This window comes from Heterodontus francisci, chromosome 23 (genome assembly GCF_036365525.1).
Source record: "Heterodontus francisci isolate sHetFra1 chromosome 23, sHetFra1.hap1, whole genome shotgun sequence".
In the NCBI taxonomy this organism is placed as follows: domain Eukaryota; kingdom Metazoa; phylum Chordata; class Chondrichthyes; order Heterodontiformes; family Heterodontidae; genus Heterodontus; species Heterodontus francisci.
The window spans coordinates 29,414,865-29,434,392 of NC_090393.1; the positions used below are offsets into that span (position 1 = coordinate 29,414,865).

The following is a 19,528-nucleotide window of genomic DNA, read 5'->3' on the forward strand; positions in this document are numbered from 1 at the left end:
CATAGATGACTTGGATCTTGAAATACAGGGGAGGTGGTGGTGTAGTGGTAATGTCACTGGACTAGTAATCCAGAGCCCAGGCAAATGCTCTGGGGACATGGGTTCAGATCGCACCACAGCAGATGGTGAAATTTGAATTCAATCAATAAATCTGGAATTAAAAGCAAGTCCAGTAGTGACTGTGAAACCATTGTCAATTGTTGTAAAAACCCATCTAGTTCACTCATGTCCTTTTTAGGGAAGGAAATCTGCCATCCTTGCCTGGTCTGGCCTACATGTGACTGCAGATCCATAGCAATGTGGTTGTCTCTTAAATGCCCTCTGAAATGGCCTAGCAAACTATTCAGATCAAGGGCAATTAGGGGTGGGCAATAAATGCTGTCACATTCATCCCACAAATGAATAAGAAAAAAAAGGCTTGCCAGATTTCTAGCAGTATTGATAACTGCTTTTATACCCCATTTCACCCCTGCCTTTACTTCAATCTCCTCAGTCTACAGTGCTTCTTCCTTGAGAGAGGTGGTGGGGCGGGGAGCTGATGCGGAGCATTTCAGGTTGCTGGTCTCCTTGTGCAAAAGTACATGTGCTGTTCCCTCCACTCCCTCCTGTGGCAAACCTTGGATTCCTGTTCTCCCTGTTCCAGTCTGGCCTCCTACATTCCTCCCTCCCATTAGTAACTTCAGACCAAGACTCTCATTCTCTCCACACAAATAGATGCGCTGTACTCTGGCCCTGATGCCACTGCCCTGTTCCCAACCTGTCTCCCCCGTAATATTTTATCAGTCTTTCTGGATGTGAACATCGCTGGGCTTACTCCTTGAACCGCTAAAGTGCATGTGGTGAAGATACTCGCACAATGTTAGGTAGGGAGTTCCAGGATTCCCAGCAATGATGAAGGAATGGCGACATATGTCAAAGTCAGGATGGTGTACAACTTGGATAGTTGCGATATGAATGCAGGCTGTTACTGATAAGCTCACAGTGGCTTCAATTGGCAGATTACATAATGAATCCATTCTGAAGGGCAATCCTGCTTAATGATCTGATGAGTAATGAGTACATAGACCACAGCTTTCAGTTCCCAATCAAAATAAATAAATAAAATGATTCCTCATCTTTCTCTGAAACTTCATTTGTGCACCACTGCCTTGAAGTGTAACATCAGCTGCACACAGATTTGGATTATAAACATACTTGAACTGTGACACCTGTCCTCATTCCCCATTAACCCTGTTCAAGTCTTTCAACCTCTCTCTTCCTCCTCATTCCCCCCCACCCAGTGCAGTGTCTGTGTAAGGTCAAAAGCTGTTCTTTAGGAAATTGGATGTGCTTTTTTTTTGGAAGGTGTTTCAGTTAAGAGAAACATCATTGTGTGATCCAGGTTATAATGAAGCAATGTACAAATCTTACCGATATCTGATTCACAATCACATTCATCTGAACCACAATCTGCATGGTGTTCATTAAACTCTGAATTTTATGGCTCCTGTTTTACTCAATGACAAATTTTTAAACTAAGATGAAGCTTTGAATGTTTTTCCTTTCTCCCTTAAGGTATCCGACCTTCATAGATGCACTCCGTGACCTGGATGATGCATTGTCCATGTGTTTCCTATTTTCAACTTTCCCTCGAACGGGTAAATGCCATGTACAGACGATTCAGTTATGTCGGCGCCTAACTGTGGAGTTTATGAATTTTGTTATTGCCTCCCGGTCACTGCTTAAGGTGAGTATCAGCTAAACTGGTGTTGTATAAGTATGTTTTCTGGAATGTAGGTGTGGGTGAAAAAGGGAGCATTATGTTTAGCAAGTTGGATTTTCAATACTGGTGAATGTAGCAATTTTTCCACTTTTGCTACCCAGTATCAACATGTAACACTGCAAGATCTGGTAAAGTGCACATTTTCAGTATGAGCAACGTTAAGATGGAATGAAAGGATGGAACAGCTCTGACTTTATGAGGAAAGCATGTAAATCATGTCTATTAGGGGTGGAATAGTTCTGGAGAAGTACTTGGTGACCCAAGTATCAGCTAACAAGCCTGCAAACTGAGTAACCACTCCACAGAGCTAGTGCTGTGAATGCTGACAGAAAGTACTCAAATAATCATAGTAAGTTTTGATTTAAAAGAAATCAATATTAGCCAAAAAATGAAAATGCATTGATTCTGAATGTCAATTTCAAACAATTGGTAAAGATGCAAAAGCCTTGTATTGAAGCTACTTTAGTAAACCATAGTTGTTTTATCAGCTAAGAATTCAGTGCACTGATGATCAGTATGATATTCATATGGTTATGAACAATGACATAATCCCACAGAAAATCCTGAAGTACTGGTCAGACGTGCTAGCAACACAAAAATAACAGGATACAAAGGATTTGCTGCAAGTTTTACATCTAATTGGGCAGATGCATGGCAAAAGCCATTTGCAACAGACGCGTAAAGACAAGATTATAAGTACTGAATTAGCACAGATCTCACTGGCCATTGTGGTGGAAGAAATCTAAAAAAGTACTAACAGAACATTAGGCTAAGAGATAAAGGCAAGTTTTCTTTCTATGTGTAAAGTCAAAATACTTTGGATGCTGAAGTCAGAAATAAAAACAGGAAATGCTGGAAATATTCAGGTCTGGCAGCATCTGTGGAGAGAGAAATAGAGTTAACCGTTAACTCTGTTTCTCTCTCCAGATCCTGCCATACCTGCTGAGTGTTTCCAATATTTTCTGTTTTTATTGCCTTTATATGGGCTTTTCACACAACTTCAGTATGGCCCAATTCATAGCCAATGAAGTACTAGTCAGAACAATAGACTACAAAAATACAGGAGTTAGGTGGCTCGGTGGTCAGATCTTAGATATTGCATTATTTTTTTCACCTCGCCAGAAAAAAAGTATACTTGCATTAGAAGAATTGCAGAAAAAAGCAATGAGACTGATCCTAAGTGTAAAGGGAGTGAGATTTGATGAAAGAATTAGATAAGTTTGAAAAGGAAGAAAAGTATAGAGAGCACTTTCTTTGTTTAAAGTGCTTTTCCCTTATACAGATAGATTTAAACACTTGATATTTCTTTGTAATTCTTTTAAAAATGGTTGTCCGTACCCTGCAGACTCCTGGTCTGCTCCAGTATTGGCACCAGAGAACCTTGAGTAGGTTCTGCCTTCATACATTACTCTGATGGGGGCTATTATGGGGAACTGAGATCCTCCATTACAAACTGTGGAGGAATCAGACTTCAGACTAGTCTGAGGATCACTCTGTAGGAGTCAGTTGGCTAACATTGCTTGTGTTGGTCAGTTAGACCCGGCTGCTACAGGTGAATAGCAGATGCTCACTGTCCAGACTCTGAGTCCCACCTTGACCAATATTCTATAAGGCTGTTGCCTGTGGAGCCATAGTTCAGCATGTGTGCTCGAGTGTAACGTGGTCAAATAACCTGCTGACACTCTGTTGGGACTCACGTGACCAAGTGCTTGACAGCTGCAAAACCATGCACAGGAAATAGTCAGTACCTTCAGGCACTAAGGATTTAAAATTGGTGAAAGAACTAAAAAGTGGAATTGGCAGGCACTTATACTACTTCTCATTGGGAAGCTCTTATTTTGTAACATAATTAACAACTAGACTGACAGTCGATTGGTTAGCAAGCAGAGATCTGGAACTAGCAGTCTATTGGAATTCAGACTTAGAGAAACGTAATAGGATCTGGAGATTGTTTAAGAAAATTACACAAAAGATAAAATTTAAAGATAGTCAACTCAACTTATGAGTGGACGGGACAATTGAGTTGAAGTGTATGTGACGGAAAACATTTATTATAATTGTATGTTCTTCAAAACCCAATATAAATTCAAAGTAAGCTGTACTTCACCTTTTACAGACTGCAAAAAATGAAATACGCTATTGGAGGTACAATTGTGCTTTTAAGAATTCAGCGTGTCCAAATTTAATTGCATAGCAAAAAGTACATACTATATAACATAAATAATGAAAATGAAGTTATTGTAAATCCCCTGCTTTACTCTACTTTTCTCTTTTTCACTGACACAATGGGTCTTAACTTAATGGAATATAATTTCTTGCTAGGTATTCCTGTCTATCAAAGGAATTTATTACCAGGCTGAAATTCTTGGTCAACTGATAACCTGGATTGTGCCCTATTCATTTTCACATGATGTAAGTATCAAGACAGCACACTGGCAAATTGCAGTCTTGCTATTCAGTAGCTCTTGATAAATCCTGAAAGTAATAGCCAATGAATTTGCAGGATTATGGTATGTATTCAGGCAGGCAGTGTTATTGCTGAATATCTGGAGCATAGTAAGAATCTCTTAGCTAATGTTTGTCAACAATCAGCATTAGATGTTGATCTGGCCTTGTAAATTCCATAATGTTGCAATAATTTTGTAATCGTCCCAGAAATATTTTTGGAGAAAAATTGAGGTAATTGTATAGTGGCAAAGAACTGGAGAAGTATCTTTGTTAGCATACTGTCCCATCATTAAATGGGGAGACTCATCCCAGGTCTAAATGTATTTTTAAGGGAGCATGGTTGCTTGCACGCACTATATACGTTGCAATTAAGTGCAGTTTTTTTTTTTAAAAAGCATTAAGCCGAATAGAAAATTAATCTTTCCCACTTTTAAGCATGGAATTTGGAAGGAAGAGGCCTTTTCCTATTCAACTAAAGCATTGTTTAGACAATGTGCAATTGAGGAATTACTTCGCATCAGGTAGTGGTGAGTTATGATGGCAGCAGCTCCTGTTCAGGTTTCATATTGCCTTATAAGGCAAGTTAGTGTAATTGTGGATTCATCCAGATCCTATATTATACCACAGCTCAGTTCAACTTGAAAAACACAGACTGGCTAGATAGCTGTCATTTGGCACTCTACTGCTATAGTTGCAAGGTCACCAGGAAAAAAAAGCTTGCACAAAATTACTTTTGAAGGGAAGCTCAAATTTGATTACAATCATAGAATTTTACAGCAAGGAAGGAGGCTTTTTACTCATCGCGCCTGCACTAGCTCATGAAAGAACTGTCAGTCCCATTCCCTCTATTTTTAATTTTTTTCCCAAATAATTTATCCACAGCTGCTGCACATTGTGGGGCATCCACTGCCCCCTCGCTTAACCTAAACTCTTTTATATGAAAGTTTTCATATAAACAAACACAGAAACTTAATGATTACGCTCCTCAAATATCGTTTTAAGCCTACTGTATGTCAAGACTGACCTTTCTCTGAGGCTGAACAGCACACTGTACCAGCCCATTCTCCAGCTCAACACACTGACCCCAAATTAGAAAACCAAACAGTTGTATCGTGACGTTGAAAGAATGGGAAAAGTCCAGTTAATTAGCTTAACACTGATTTATGACCAGCATTAAAGTTCTGCTTGAATTTCTTCAACAAATTTTTCCAACTGTACTGTAGTACTGAGCTGTAGCTTTGCCTCATTATGCATGAAGGGAGAAGCATTCAAGTTGCATTATCTTAAAGTAGCCTAGGAGTAGCACCAGATGCCTGAGGGGTGTTCACTAACGGGTTTTTTTTTTGATTCAGGAGAAACTACAGTTTCCCTACAAACTTGCAGATATGCTGTCTGTGGGCTGAGTGGGAGTTCATACAAGCTTTCACCATCTAGATTTGAAAGGCTACCACAAATGTCTTGAAGCTGAAAATTTCTTTGTATTAAGAGCTACATATAAACCAAGTAAAAATGTACTTCAGCCTTTTTGTTCGGATTTGGGATCCTCTATTGACCTTCAAAGTACGAGCAATTTAGTACAGTGGTTTTGAAAAAAAAATTAACAAAATTGATCAGAATTATTTTTCTTTAAAAAAGGATTGTATTTGAAGCCTTTCTAGTAGGCCTACATGTAGGGATTTTGTAGTTAAACAAGGAACCACTGTGCAAGTGATATGACTAAGTTTTAATTTCAAAGAATTCTTTGCCCAAAGCTACTGGGAAATTAAATTCTTGTATTGCATGTTTCAGAATGTTGGACACCTCCTGGGCTCAGACCACTACTTGTCTGTCGTTTGTTTAGCCAATTGCAATGCTGTAGGCGTTTTTTAATATTTTAAAAGCCTTCGTACACTGAAAAGGGTCCCTTGTAACATTGGTATGGGGAACTGCAGCTGGCTTCTAACAATAAAGCCTTCGTTATGCCTTAGTGGTAGCTGAACAAAGAACTTTAGTAATTCCTTCTATTCATTGTTTGAATGGTCCCATATGTAAATCATGTGATATTCTTTAACCTTGGTGGCACTGCTGTTCCAAAAACGAGCAGTCTGTTTCTGGCAATGTAGCTCATGATGGGGACGTTAGTCCCATTCTATCAGACTGAAGTCCAGTAGAATGATTGGTATTTTACAGAAATTGAGATAATTTATTTAGGGGATTGGATTGCACTGCTTACAGGTTTGTCCGTGTTTATCCTTTACCACTAACTGAATCTATAACACTGAACTATGTCAGACTTGCTCATCACCAAATGCTTAATCACAATTCTCACATTTTGATCGAGGTTTGCCTACCATAAGGCTGATTCTGGCTCCAGGTTGTGGAATGATGGGCAGAGCACTGCCACCCTGGAACTGCTTCCCTTTTCTGTGAGCTCCCATGTAGGTCAGAAGGATCTCTCTCATTGCATGCCTAGGTGTTCTGAACCATGAAGCAGCAAGCACTGTTGGTTACCACAAATCTATCCTGATTTTACTGTCATTGAAGAAGGACAAAAAAAAAAATTCCCATTAAAAGCTCGCCATTAGAAATTGCAGCAGCCAAGTTTGAAAGTGAACAGTTCTAACATTGTTAAAATCGTGCCAAATAAATTGGTGCCACCTGGCAAGACCAATGGGTAAAGCTGGTTATGAGTAAAGATGTTTCTTGGAAAAAAAACTGTTTCAAGTTGCTTGTGCCCCATCATGAAGTATTTCCTACTTTGCAGCTTTGTAATTATAATAAGCAATTACTGGAATTTTTTTAAATATATAGCAATATTAGCTAATCTTGTGGCATTGCTCACTGGTAGACTGGAGTGTGGATTACAGTTGTGATATTTAGCTGCTAATCTGTCACTGCTCAACACTGATTAAAATCATTCAAGTAGGTCCAGATGTCACTTTAATTGCTGTTGGCAAGGGAAGTTTGCAGATTGACAGGTGTTTTTAAACTTCTATTACCAGTTCTTGCCATCTCTTTGCAATTATAGCTTATTAAAAACACACCACAGCAGATAACAGATTTGAAAGTGAAAAGTTTTGTTCTCCAACAGTGTCTTTGAGAAAGCTGTAAACATTTTACTTGCTTTCCTTATATTGGAAATGATCCTTTACATTTCTCTGATAATTTCAAAGAATCATAAATCTTGGTTTGCATTCTTGCTAGTCCTTCAAGAGGTAAATGAATTGAATAAAAGAATAACCCAGAAGATTCTCAACAGCTATGAACAGAGCAAATAGTTAAAACTACTTGTACCTCGTGGTTACTATTAAGAATTGTTTTTCACATTAGTATGTTAAGTACCAGCTCATTAAAAAAACACATTTGTCCTTGTAGAAAACAGTCTGTTGCAGCTGTAGTGTGAACTTTGCAATAAATTTTTTTTATTTGCGTTATTTATTGCTGACCATGCGGCTGCTCATTGATTTATCAGTTTGAGAAAAGTTATTCTGAGGGACTGGATAACACAGCAGCTAAGTGTACTTGCCTTTGCAATCCAGGTTAAACCCCAGCCAGGATGATGGGGGGGTGACTGTTTTCTCTCTGACTTCAAGGCTCCTGCATAAAATAACTTTGTCCAACTTGAATCCAGTTCCTAATATGTGTAAACTTGTAACAAAAAACTGACCAAATTGTTGTGCTGACTTGGCTATTTCATTCAGGCCAAAAGGATGGCTAGTGTGCCAAGTGGAAAAATCCTTCTTGGTAGAATGAAGGGATTCTTCTGTAAAAGTGGTTGAGGCAGAGTAGAGGGAGCTTTAGTCTGCATCTAGTTGAGCTGCAAATTACCTGGATTTTGGCACTGGAAGCCCGAAATGTCAGTGTTCTATTCCCTTATCCTGATTAACACAAAAATTCATAACATCTAGTTGATAACCCATTTGTCAGCGGGATTATTTTATGTGCAATGCTTTTTGATTCATTTGGCTTTTTAAACAAAAATAGTGATGCATCTGAATATGTTCATTTGGCTTATTCTGAGCTACTAGTATAGTTATCTACATGGGAAACTGTTAATTCTCTTTTGACATATTTGTCTAAAGTGTGACTCATTTTAATATCTGAATATGATCTAGCTTGGCTTACAGCAAAGCCATGCTTTGGATGTATTGCCCATTTCATATTGTACAAATTCGACACAGTTTAACTCGTAATGAAAATCGCTTTTCACTTCAAATTTTGTAGCTTCCAGGTGATATCAAATAAACTGTTATTTTGTTCAAAACAGATCATTTAGAGGGCTTTCCGGGTTGTCCAGTTTTAAGTTATACAATTTAACCACAGTTTCAACCAACAAATTATTTCATAATGTTTCTTATGGCTTGATAAGCTTCTTAACCTGAGCCCTAAAACTATGTATGTTTCCAGCATCCAACAGATGTGGACTACAGAGTGATGGCTACCTTCACAGAGTTTTTCACAACCCTTCTAGGCTTTGTCAATTTCAGACTGTACCAGAGCCTCAATCTTCTTTATCCTCCAAAGGTATTTCCATTAAGTGAATTTAACATCTTTGAAAGTGTCTGAGATCATTTGAAAATTCAGATTTGTAAGATTTCTTATGTATAAAATGTGAACGATCTGGCTCAAATTATGGATTCTCCCGTTTTCCCTCTTCAAATTTCCTTCCACTGTGTATTTTCTACTGTCTTTGCTTTGTTGGATGAGTATAATGAAGGCGTATTTAGGAGAGCAAAAGTGTTGATGGCTCTGCAAAAATTCTGTTGTTACATCATTGTGGTCCCCAAGAGTACAGAGTAATTATCTGTTTCGATAGCTTGAAGTCCACAATGGTAATGCTCCTGCTGAGTGAATGTTTAACCAATAGTAAAATTAAAACTCTTCGCTCAAAAAAAAAATTGGAGAATTTTGAAAGGTCAACAAAAGCCTAAATCTTAACTGTGCCATTTTACACATGTCGTGGTTAACCATTTACTATACTTTTTTTTTATTCGTTCACGGAATGTTTGCATCACTGGCTGTGCCAGCATTTATTGCCCATCCCTAATTGCCTTGAGAAGGTAGTGGTGAGCTGCCTTCTTGAACCACTGCAGTCCTTGGGGTGTAGGTACATCAACAGTGCTGTTAGGAAGGGAGTTCCAGGATTTTGACCCAGCGACAGTGAAGGAATGACAATATAGTTCCAAGTTGGGGTGGTGTGTGGCTTGGAGGGGAACTTGCAGGTGGTGGTGTTCCCATGCATCGGCTGCCCTTGTTCTTCTGGCTGGTAGAGATTGTGGGTTTGGAAGTTGCTGTCAAAGGAGCCTTGGTGAGTTGCAGCAGTACATCTTGCAGATGGTACGTCCTGCTGCCACTGTGCGTTGGTGGTGGAAGGTGGTGAATCGGTTGGAAGTGAAGTGAGCTGCTTTGTCCTGGATGGTGTGTCGAGCTTCTTGAGTGTTGTTGGAGCTGCACCCATCTAGGCAAGTGGAGAGTATTCCATCACACTCCTGACTTTGTGCCTTGTAGATGAAGAGGCACTGGGGAGTCTGGAGGTGAATTACTCGCCACAGAATTCCCAGTCTCTGACCTGCTCTTGGAGCCACAGCATTTATGTGGCTGGTTCAGTTCAGTTTCTGATCAATGGTGACCCCCAGGATGTTGATACTGGGGGATTCAGTGATGGTAATGTAATTAAATGACAAGCGGAGATGGTTAGATTCTCTCTTGATTGAGATGGTCATTGTATGGCACTTGTGTGGCGCGAGTGTTACTTGCCACTTATCAGCCCAAACCTGGATATTGCCCAGGTCTTGCTGCGTATTGGCACGGGCTGCTTCAGTACCTGAAGAGTCGCAAATGGTGCTGAACATTGTACAATCATCAGCGCACATCTCCGCTCTGACCTTATGATGGAGGGAAGTTCATTGATGAAGCAGCTGAAAATGGTTGGGTCTAGGATACTACCCTGAGGAACTCCTGCAGTGATGTCCTGGGACTGAGATAATTGACCTCCAACAACCACAACCATCTGCCTTTGTGCTAGGTATGACTCCAGCCAGTGGAGAGTTTTCCCCCTGATTCCCATGGACTCCAGTTTTGCTAGGGCTCCTTGATGCCATACTTGGTCAAATGCTGCCTTGATGTCACGGGCAGTCACTCTCACCTCACCTCGAGTTCAGCTCTTTCATCCATGTTTAGACCAAGCTGTGATGAGGTCAGTGAGCAGGTTATTACTGAGCACATGCTGCTTGATAGCATTGTTGACGACCCCTCCCATCACTTCACTGATAATTGGGAGTAGACTGATAGGGCAGTAATTGACTGGGTCGGATTTGTCCTGCTTTTTGTGCACAGGACATACCTGTGTAATTTTCCACATTGCTGGGTAGATGCCAGTGTTGTAGCTGTCCTGGAACAGCTTGGCTAGGGGTGCAGCTAGTTCTGGAGCACAAGTCTTCAGTACTATTGCCGGAATGTTGTCAGGGCCTGTAGTCTTTGCAGTATCCAGTGCCTTCGGTCATTACTTCATATTACGTGGAGTGAATTGGTTTGGCTGAAATCCAGCATCTGTGATGCTGGGGACCTCTGGAGGAGGCTGAGATGGATCATCCACTTGGCACTTCTGGCTGAAGAGGGATACAAATGCTTTAGCCTTGACTTTTGTACTAATATGTTGGGCTCCCCCATCGTTGAGGATGGGAATGTTTGTGGAGCCGCCGCCTCCTGTCAGTTTTTAATTGTCCTCCACCATTTATGGCTGGATGTTGTAGGACTGCAGAACTTATATCAGATCAATTGGTGTGGGATCGCTTAGCCCTGTCTGTTGCATGCTGCTTCCGCTGTTTGGCAGGCAAGTAATACTGTATAGCTTCACCAGGCTGACACCTCATTTTTGGTATGCCTGTTCCTGCTCCTGGCATGCCCTCCTGCACTCTTCATTGAACCAGGGTTGGTCCCCCGGCTTGATGGTAATAGTAAAGTGGGGGATATGCTGGGCCATGGGGTTACAGATTGTGATTAAATACAATTCTGCTGCTGCTGATGGCCCACAGTCCCTCATGGATGCCCAGTTTTGAGTTGCTAGATCTGTTTGAAATCTATTCCATTTAGCATAGTAGTAGTGCCACACAACATGATGGTGGATACCTCCGTGTGAAGATGGGACTTCATCTCCAAAGGACTGTGCGGTGGTCACTCCTACCAATACTGCCATGAACAGATGCATCTGCGGTCAGGTGAGGTTGAGGTCAAGTAGGTTTTTCCCTCTTGTTGGTTCCCTCGCCGCTTGCCACAGACCCAGGGGTCTGTTCATAATGACTGACTGTACCATGGCGTTTAGTGCTGGACTAGTTCATCCAGAGCTGATAAAAGCACGCGGTGTGACTGTATTTTTCTAACATTGTCCATTTTTACAGAATAAACCCTTTTCAAATGTTAATTATAGTTGTAATGTTTGCCAGGTATGTATGGTATTCCACATCCTGAGAAAGCTGGTGGATAATCATCCAGCAAAACTCTTTGAGCACTGCCCTTAAGTTGGATGCTGATAGACAAATAGTGTGGCCTGGGAGAAAAGGGACTCTGCCTATGGAAAATAGGTTGCTACTTTGTCAGAAAAATCCCCATCTGCACAGAAAGGTTCAATAACCCACTATGTGGGGAATCTTGAGCATAACGCATTCTGCTGCTTGTGAACAACCCCTTGGAACACTCTGCTGATCTGGTTCAGTAAAAATGCTTTGTTTTCACATTGAACTATTGGATAGAGCGTACAAATACTTTTCTGTTGGAACATGATGCATTTCTTTCAGCCGCCTTGCCATTCTATTGTTGGATGTATGCACATTCCTCCTCTTGTGCAAAATGTTCTTGTTTCATTTTCATTTGTGACCTTTGGAATTGTGAGTTGTCCACATTCATAAATTAGCAATATCGCACTGCTGATATTTGGTCAAGACATATGCTGTCTTATAGCTAAGAAAACATTTCAATCTGTTCTTGTGTTTTTATTTTAGCAAACACTATAATGACAGAACTTTTAATGAGATTTATTTCTTAAAAATACCATCTTTAGAGAAATTGGTATCCAATCTGCATGCCAGCTCAAATAGTTTTGATCCAAAATACTGGAAAGAGCTTAGTACATAGCTTCCATATTTACAGTCATTCATCTATAATTTACAGACTACCTGAATCCAATGTAAATTTAAGCTCATTTCAGAATTCAAAATGTGTTGTGTTATTGCAATGATCCAGTCGCATTAGTGATCAGGTTAAATGAGCTAAAGACGGGAAGGAAAATATATTAGATCTGGTTAATCAAAACATAGAAACACTATCTCAATTTGGAAACAAATCACTGCGGTCCAAATTGTGCAAAAATAACTCAAACCATTGAAATCATGTTTACAAATTGGAGAAATGTCCAAAAGGTTGTAAGCTACATTATGATTAGAAATTTTTCAGCAATGCTGTAAAGGTGATCTGTTACATGTATGTTAGTAGGTACTTGTCATATTTTCACTGCCCTACAGACACCCAATAATGTGGCTAGTTTGTGTATGCAACAGAATTCACTCTTTTAGTTGTAGAGTTTGCCCATAAAGCAATAAGTTCCTTTCTTTGTGACCATTAATTTTTGCTATGTCTGTATATGTTTGTATTTTTGTCATGTGCTAAATAGTATTTTACAGGCTGCAGACTATGTTGTATCTACCATTGTGATTCCACAATTCTCTAAAAGATTTGTGGTCTGAAAAGTCTGAAGGATTCATATGTTTAGCATAATTAACTAAATTGAAAATTTAGCTTCAGCTTGAAAACAAACCCGAAGAAAGTGAGCTGAAGCAAGATGATGAAGAGAAATATGCAATGGACTCTGAAAGTTATCTGGAGGTGAGTGATGAGCCTTACTGAAGTCTGACATTCAAAAAGTGTTGCCATTTTATTCATTGTGCTAATTTGAATCTTATGATCCTTGCAGAAACTGGCTGCCTTAGGTGGAAGTTTAGCTCGTGTGATGTCCTCAAATGAAGAGGATGATGTGAAACCTGATGAATTCCCTGCAGATGGAGTAAGTTTAAAACTGTATTGCTCATCATTACTGAGCAATTTGTTTTTCATTGAGAAGAGAACCTTCTTGGCTCTGCCTAGATTTTTCAGTGTTTCTAGAGATGGATTGACTGCTGCTTCATCATATTTTCATGACGGAAAATTGGACAGCTTGGTACAAGCAAAATGAAGTGGGCCATCACCCAACAGTGATTCTCACTGTCGCTCTAAATTACCAGAATGTGCCCTTGCTGAATACACCAATTGCATGCTGAAAGGGAAAATACCACGTCAGCTCTACAATATGAATGCTCTGTTCATTACATTATATTACAATTAGTCTAGAGTTACTCTTTTTGAATCTTTCCCCTTCTAGCTTTTCACTGTTAAAATGTACAGGACCTGAATTTACTTGAGATTACCGCTGACTTTGCATTAAATATTATAAAGTCAAGACAAAACTGTTTTAATTTGGCCTTCTCAAGAAAGCATGGAAATGCAAATGAAAGAAAAACTTAGTTTAAGACTTTAAAAAACGATTTTTGAAATTGGTGCTTACGCCCACAGTAATTGGTTGATCTCTGTTGAAAGTTGCACGCGAGTAGTGGCTGCTTGGCTAAGGAACCATAACAGCAAGAAGTCAAACCTTCAGAAGAGGTGGGAGGGAAATTTCAAGAAAAATAAAAAATACTGTTTATTTTCCCCTGGGAATACAAACACAATAGAATAGCACACAAACAAGCATGCCTACTCCCAAAATAGTACTTTAAAAAAAAAATTGCCTTTTTATTGGCAGAGGCAATTTGCATATCTTTTATGTGCCCTTGTGAAATTTTGAATGATTTACATAACCACCTAGGTAGGCCTCTTTTCCAAGACTTTTTATGAGCATCCACCTTTTAGTTGTTTTTGTGCACAGAACCTGATTTGTTTGTTTATTTAAAAATATTTTTTTCAGTATGTGTTTAACCTTCCCTTAATATTCTATTAGCATTCCTTTCCCTAGTAACGTGTAGATGCCTGAATAATATGAATACAAAGTAGATGTTAACATTTTTCTGCCAAATTGATATGCTAAGAACAGAAAGTAAAATACTTTTTTCAAAGTTACTTAGGCAGTGAGTTAGTGTTTTATACCATAAACAGTGCAATACAAAGTAATACTTTGCTACCTACACAGACTTTATGTATCTGAATACCTCTTTCAGTTTTTATACTTCGAATATCAATTAACACTTAAAATTCTAAAGGTTTATGTCTATCTGGTAAAAGAGTATTTACTAGCTTGCATCGACAACTTGTTTGAGACTGTGTTATTTGTGTTATGAAGTTGCCCCCAGCGGCAAAATAAAAAAGGTACCCTGGAGTAACTCATGTAATTTATTCAGGAAAATGCAGAGCTGCTTGAAGAGAGGCAAAAAGAGCAACAAATTTTAGAAAAACAGAAGTTGTTGTTTGAAGGGATGAAGTTTTTCTTGAACAGAGAAGTGCCACGTGAATCACTGGCATTTGTCATGAGGTATGTGTGCCAGGTTGTGTTACGGGTAAACAACTTAATTCCTCAGCCCCCTCCATCGTTACTGATAGTGTCACCATATTGCTGCGATACAGTTCAACAAGTGCTCTGCACTCGCTGGTACCTCACACAGGTGACCATTATTCATTTGTCAGTCCCAGTGGTTACTTTTGGCAGGCTGACTGACCATGGGGACAAAGCCAATTCTGTTCTTGCCTACTTACGCACACTTCCACCTGTATTGCAGGATAGTGATCCTGAGTGGGTACCCTAGCTGACATTTTTCACCCCTCTCTGCCCCACCATGTGCACTGAGGGTAAATGCAGCACCCTACTACTGCCCCAACTGAGGCATCAAACCTGGTCTGTAGGGCTCTGCTATTTGCCTGGTAAAGTTGCTCAACCATAGAAATTGATTCCTTCTGTAACCAAAACTCCCTTTTTTTTTACCAATTTCAGTACTGTTTTCCTTCTTTTGGTCCTCATTTTGAATTTCGCTACAGTACAGTTCTGCAATCTGGCCATATTCATATGAGTCCAGACTCTGAAAAGCAGTGGGTTATGTGGTTACATAGGGTGCCATAACCGAGCCCAGTACTCTTCTTGTTCACTATACATAAATGCACAATTTGCAGCGGGGATAACTGGATAGCAGTGTGGAATGGAAACTGTGACTGACATTTCTCTCTCCTCTTCCCATACTATTTGTTGCTCAAGAGAACTCTGCTTTAGGGGAAAATAACTTTTCTAAATCTGTTTCAACCAATTTGTTTTTGTTTTATCAATTGCTTTTTTAGGTGTTTTGGAGGCAAGGTATCCTGGGATGAGTCACTTTGTATAGGTGCTGCTTATCCTGTTACAGATCAAACCATTACTCACCAAATAGTGGACAGGCCAAATGTTGAACAGCTTATCAACAGGTATGATTTTATATAAAATTAAATTTTCAGTTCAGTAAGTATGAGTTCCATTTTGCCACCATTGGTGAATCTTCTACTTCCATTAAACCTGGAAGTGAACAATTCACTCTGTCCTCCACATGGCATAAGAGTAGAGTCTTGCTTGATAGGTTCATGAACCTAAGTACAAAATACTGCAGATGCTGGAAATCTGAAGCAAAAATAGTTCCTGATCATGGCACATTCTTGCACTTTCCGACAACAAGACATCTTAACTGTTTCTTTTTTTTTTACATTCCTAGAAGCCAGTCATGTAGCTAAGACATTGGCTGCATGCCCTAGGCGTTCTCAAGTTAAGAGCAAGTTCCTTCTTTTCTCTACCCCCACTTCACCCTAAAAAAACACAATAAACAATGTTGGCTTAGTTTCTTTATCAGTTGACTGGCAAAGCAGAAGTTGATTAAAAGGTAATTATTACATGTTTTTGAACAATTTTTTTTTTATCCATTGTTTTTAACTTAAGATTTAATCTTTTAGCTTAAACTGTAATGCAGACTACATTTGTTAAAATAAGATAAAAGCAAAATACTACATTTGTTATACTCTTGCTGATCCTTCAGCATAAATTATTTTACTCGGACTTGCAGGATAATTTAGTCAGTAATTTGATAACTGCCTGCAATTTTTAAAGTTTGACAATAACTAAATTCTTGATTGTGGTGTAAGAAAATGAAGAAAAACATAACCAGAATACCATCTGCATATCTAACAACATCCACGTAATGAGCAGTATATCAGTCCTATCGACATCTTTTAAGATATCCAAGCAATTTATTAAATAATTTTCCCTATCGATCTTCCTATATCTGCTTTTCATCTCTTTGCTTGAAACAGGTTGTTATGGTGTGGCATTCGTGACCGTATATATCACCCAACAACAGAGCTAGGACTGCTGGGTGCTATAGCTGAGGGTCTCTTTGTGAGAAGTTTACTTTTCCTTTTCTCCTTTCAGTGAGACATACAGCTAGTGTACTGCCTGAAAGCGACAAAACTTGCCCACCAAGGAGTGAAGTTGAAGACTATTGAGTTGGGATTTGAATCTGAATTCTACCATTACAAGTGATATGCTCTGAAACAAGCCATTTAAAAAAGAGTTAATGCAGAATCTCTCTCTGGTGTGCCTACTTTCTGTTTGGTCTGCAGAACTGTTAACTCACTAAATATCTGTGTATTTGTCCAATGCTGCAAATTATTTTTATCATTGCTCAGCATTCTTTTAAATTGCAGGTATTATATCCAGCCTCAGTGGGTTTTTGACTGTGTTAATGCCAAAACACTGCTTCCTGTAGAAGATTATTTTCTGGGAGTGACTTTACCACCTCATCTGTCCCCATTTGTGGAGGAGAAAGACGGAGACTACATTCCACCAGAGAAACTCAAACTTTTGGCCATTCAGAGAGGCGAGAGTGCATGTAAGCTGGTTCACTCATTCATTTATGTTTAGTTCATTTCCAAATGCAAGTATCCTCTTGGGGTACTGTTAACTGTATGCTGATGATGTTTTAAATATTGCATCCTAATGGTCTGTTTCTCTTGAGCAGAAAAATATTTCTCAGTCTTAATAGATTATGATTTAAAGTTAACGGAATATAAACTTCCCAAGGGTTGTGCCAGATGCCTGAATTGGGGAAAAATGGTCTAAATTGGCTGATCTGAAAAACCAAAGACCATCTTGCCTACAACACTTGCTCACTTTGGATGACTTCATGTAACTCTTGCAAGCAATAATTCTTGTAAACTCTTTTAACAAAGGTTTACAGTGTCTAATGAGCCGCAAAGTCAGTACTGCATACTTGACCTCTATCTCAATTATTCATGTATTGGTTCACTCTCCTCAGGTACTGTCATCAGCCCCCACCCCACCTCAAAAAAAAACCTTAGCTCTTCTGTCCTTCCACTGCTGCCCCTCCAATCTAGAAGCTACCTTTTCCCTCCAAGGTACTTCAGTGTGTTGTCACTTCTCAAATCTGTGCCCATCTTTCTCATAACTTCCTGTTTGAATCTCGCAAGTCAAGTTTCCAACCCTGCCACAGCACTGAAATGGCCATAACCAAAGTCACAAATGACATTCTCTGTGATTGTAAAATGGTGTGTTTTCACTCCTCGGTCTCTCTGCAGCTGTTGATGCGGTTGCCACTCCACCATCCTCCAATGCCTTTTTTTCCTGAATGAAACTGCCCTCGACATAGTTCTATTCTTGTGTATGCAATTGTAGCAAAAGCACCCCCAACATTAGCTGCTTTTTCAAGCCCAGGAGTCCCCTAAGAATCTATCTCATGGCATCCTCTTCATCCTCATTTACTTGCTTCTGCTTGGTTACAGCTGCAGACATGGGGACAGCTTCCACATTTATGCTGACAACATCCAGCTCTACCTCTTCAGCACCACTGTCAGCTTCTCCCCTAATACTGTGCTTTTTGTACATCTTGTCTGACATTCAGTCTTGGATGTGTCCCAGTTTTTTCCACTTACACATTGGGAAGACATAAACATTTGTCTTGTGCTCCTTGGGACAAATTCCATACACATGCCACCAATTCCATCTCTCTCCTTAGCTGCCATCTCTGATAAAATCAGAGTGTTTGCAGCTTCTGCATCCTATTTATCCCTTTGCTGAGCTTCCAGTCCCATGTCCTTCCCATCACAAAGACAGCCTTTTTCCATATTCATAAAGTTGTCTGCCTCCTCCCAGTTTCACCCTATCTGCTGAAACTCCCATCCATGGCTTGATCACCTCCAGACCTGATTATTCCAAAGCTCCCCTGGTTATCTCCTGGTCAGCCTCACTTCCTTCACACTCTGCAAACTTCCACTGATTCTGATGACCATGTCCTATCACACATCCTGCTCATCCATTTCTCCTGTCTTTTTGGCCTGCATTGGCTTCTGGACCTCCAGTGTCTTTTATTTTATTTTTTATTTTAATTTAGAGATACAGCACTGAAACAGGCCCTTCGGCCCGCCAAGTCTGTGCCAACCAACAACCACCCATTTATACTAACCCTACAGTAATCCCATATTCCCTACCACCTACCTACACTAGGGGCAATTTACAATGGCCAATTTACCTATCACCTGCAAGTCTTTGGCTGTGGGAGGAAACCGGAGCACCCAGCAAAAACCCACACGGTCACAGGGAGAATTTGCAAACTCCGCACAGGCAGTACCCAGAATTGAACCCGGGTCCCTGGAGCTATGAGGCTGCAGTGCTGACCACTGTGCCTGCAATTTAAAACTTTCATTCTTGTGTTGAAATCCCTTCACGATCTTGTTCCCTCCCTATTTCTATAACCTTCTCTAGACATACAACTGCCTCATCCCCAGAACTCTTCATTCCTCAACATTGACCTTGTGCTCTAGACAACCTCCCTAAACTACGCCACCTCTCTCTCTCTCTCTCTCTCTCTATCCTGCCTTATAACCTATTTCTTTGTCCAAGCTTTTGGTTACTTCCTCTAATATCTTTCTTTGGCTCAGCATCCAGTTTTTATTAACTACTCCTGTGAAGCACTTTAGGACATTTTCTTGCATTTATTTATTTTAAATAGGCAGCATTTTGCTACATAAATGGGTTGGACCAGATTTCTGATTGGTCCACTTGGAGGACAAGTCATACCAAACAGTTTGTCTGCAATGTTTAATTTGATCTATCACTCCTGTGCTCGCTGACCTTCATTGGCTCCTGGTCAAGCAGCATCTTGATTTTAAAATTCTCATCCTTGTTTTTAAATCCCTCAATGGCCTCACCCCTCCCTATCTCTGTAATCATCAGCCCCACAACCATCCGCGATATCTGCACGCCTCTAATTCTGGCCTCTTGAGTATCCCCAA

At 39.9% G+C, this 19,528-nt stretch overlaps 1 protein-coding gene across 1 annotated transcript in view; it reads left to right on the forward strand.

The window, feature by feature from the left end:
* pes (pescadillo) overlaps window positions 1-19,528 on the forward strand; it is a 38,840-nt gene that overhangs the window by 15,353 nt on the left and 3,959 nt on the right. Inside the window, exons 5-12 of the mRNA XM_068054918.1 lie at window positions 1,555-1,726; window positions 4,085-4,174; window positions 8,597-8,713; window positions 12,980-13,066; window positions 13,155-13,244; window positions 14,611-14,741; window positions 15,536-15,658; window positions 16,925-17,109. Of these exons, the coding sequence (XP_067911019.1) occupies window positions 1,555-1,726; window positions 4,085-4,174; window positions 8,597-8,713; window positions 12,980-13,066; window positions 13,155-13,244; window positions 14,611-14,741; window positions 15,536-15,658; window positions 16,925-17,109 (995 nt within the window). The remainder of the gene's footprint in view (window positions 1-1,554; window positions 1,727-4,084; window positions 4,175-8,596; window positions 8,714-12,979; window positions 13,067-13,154; window positions 13,245-14,610; window positions 14,742-15,535; window positions 15,659-16,924; window positions 17,110-19,528) is intronic.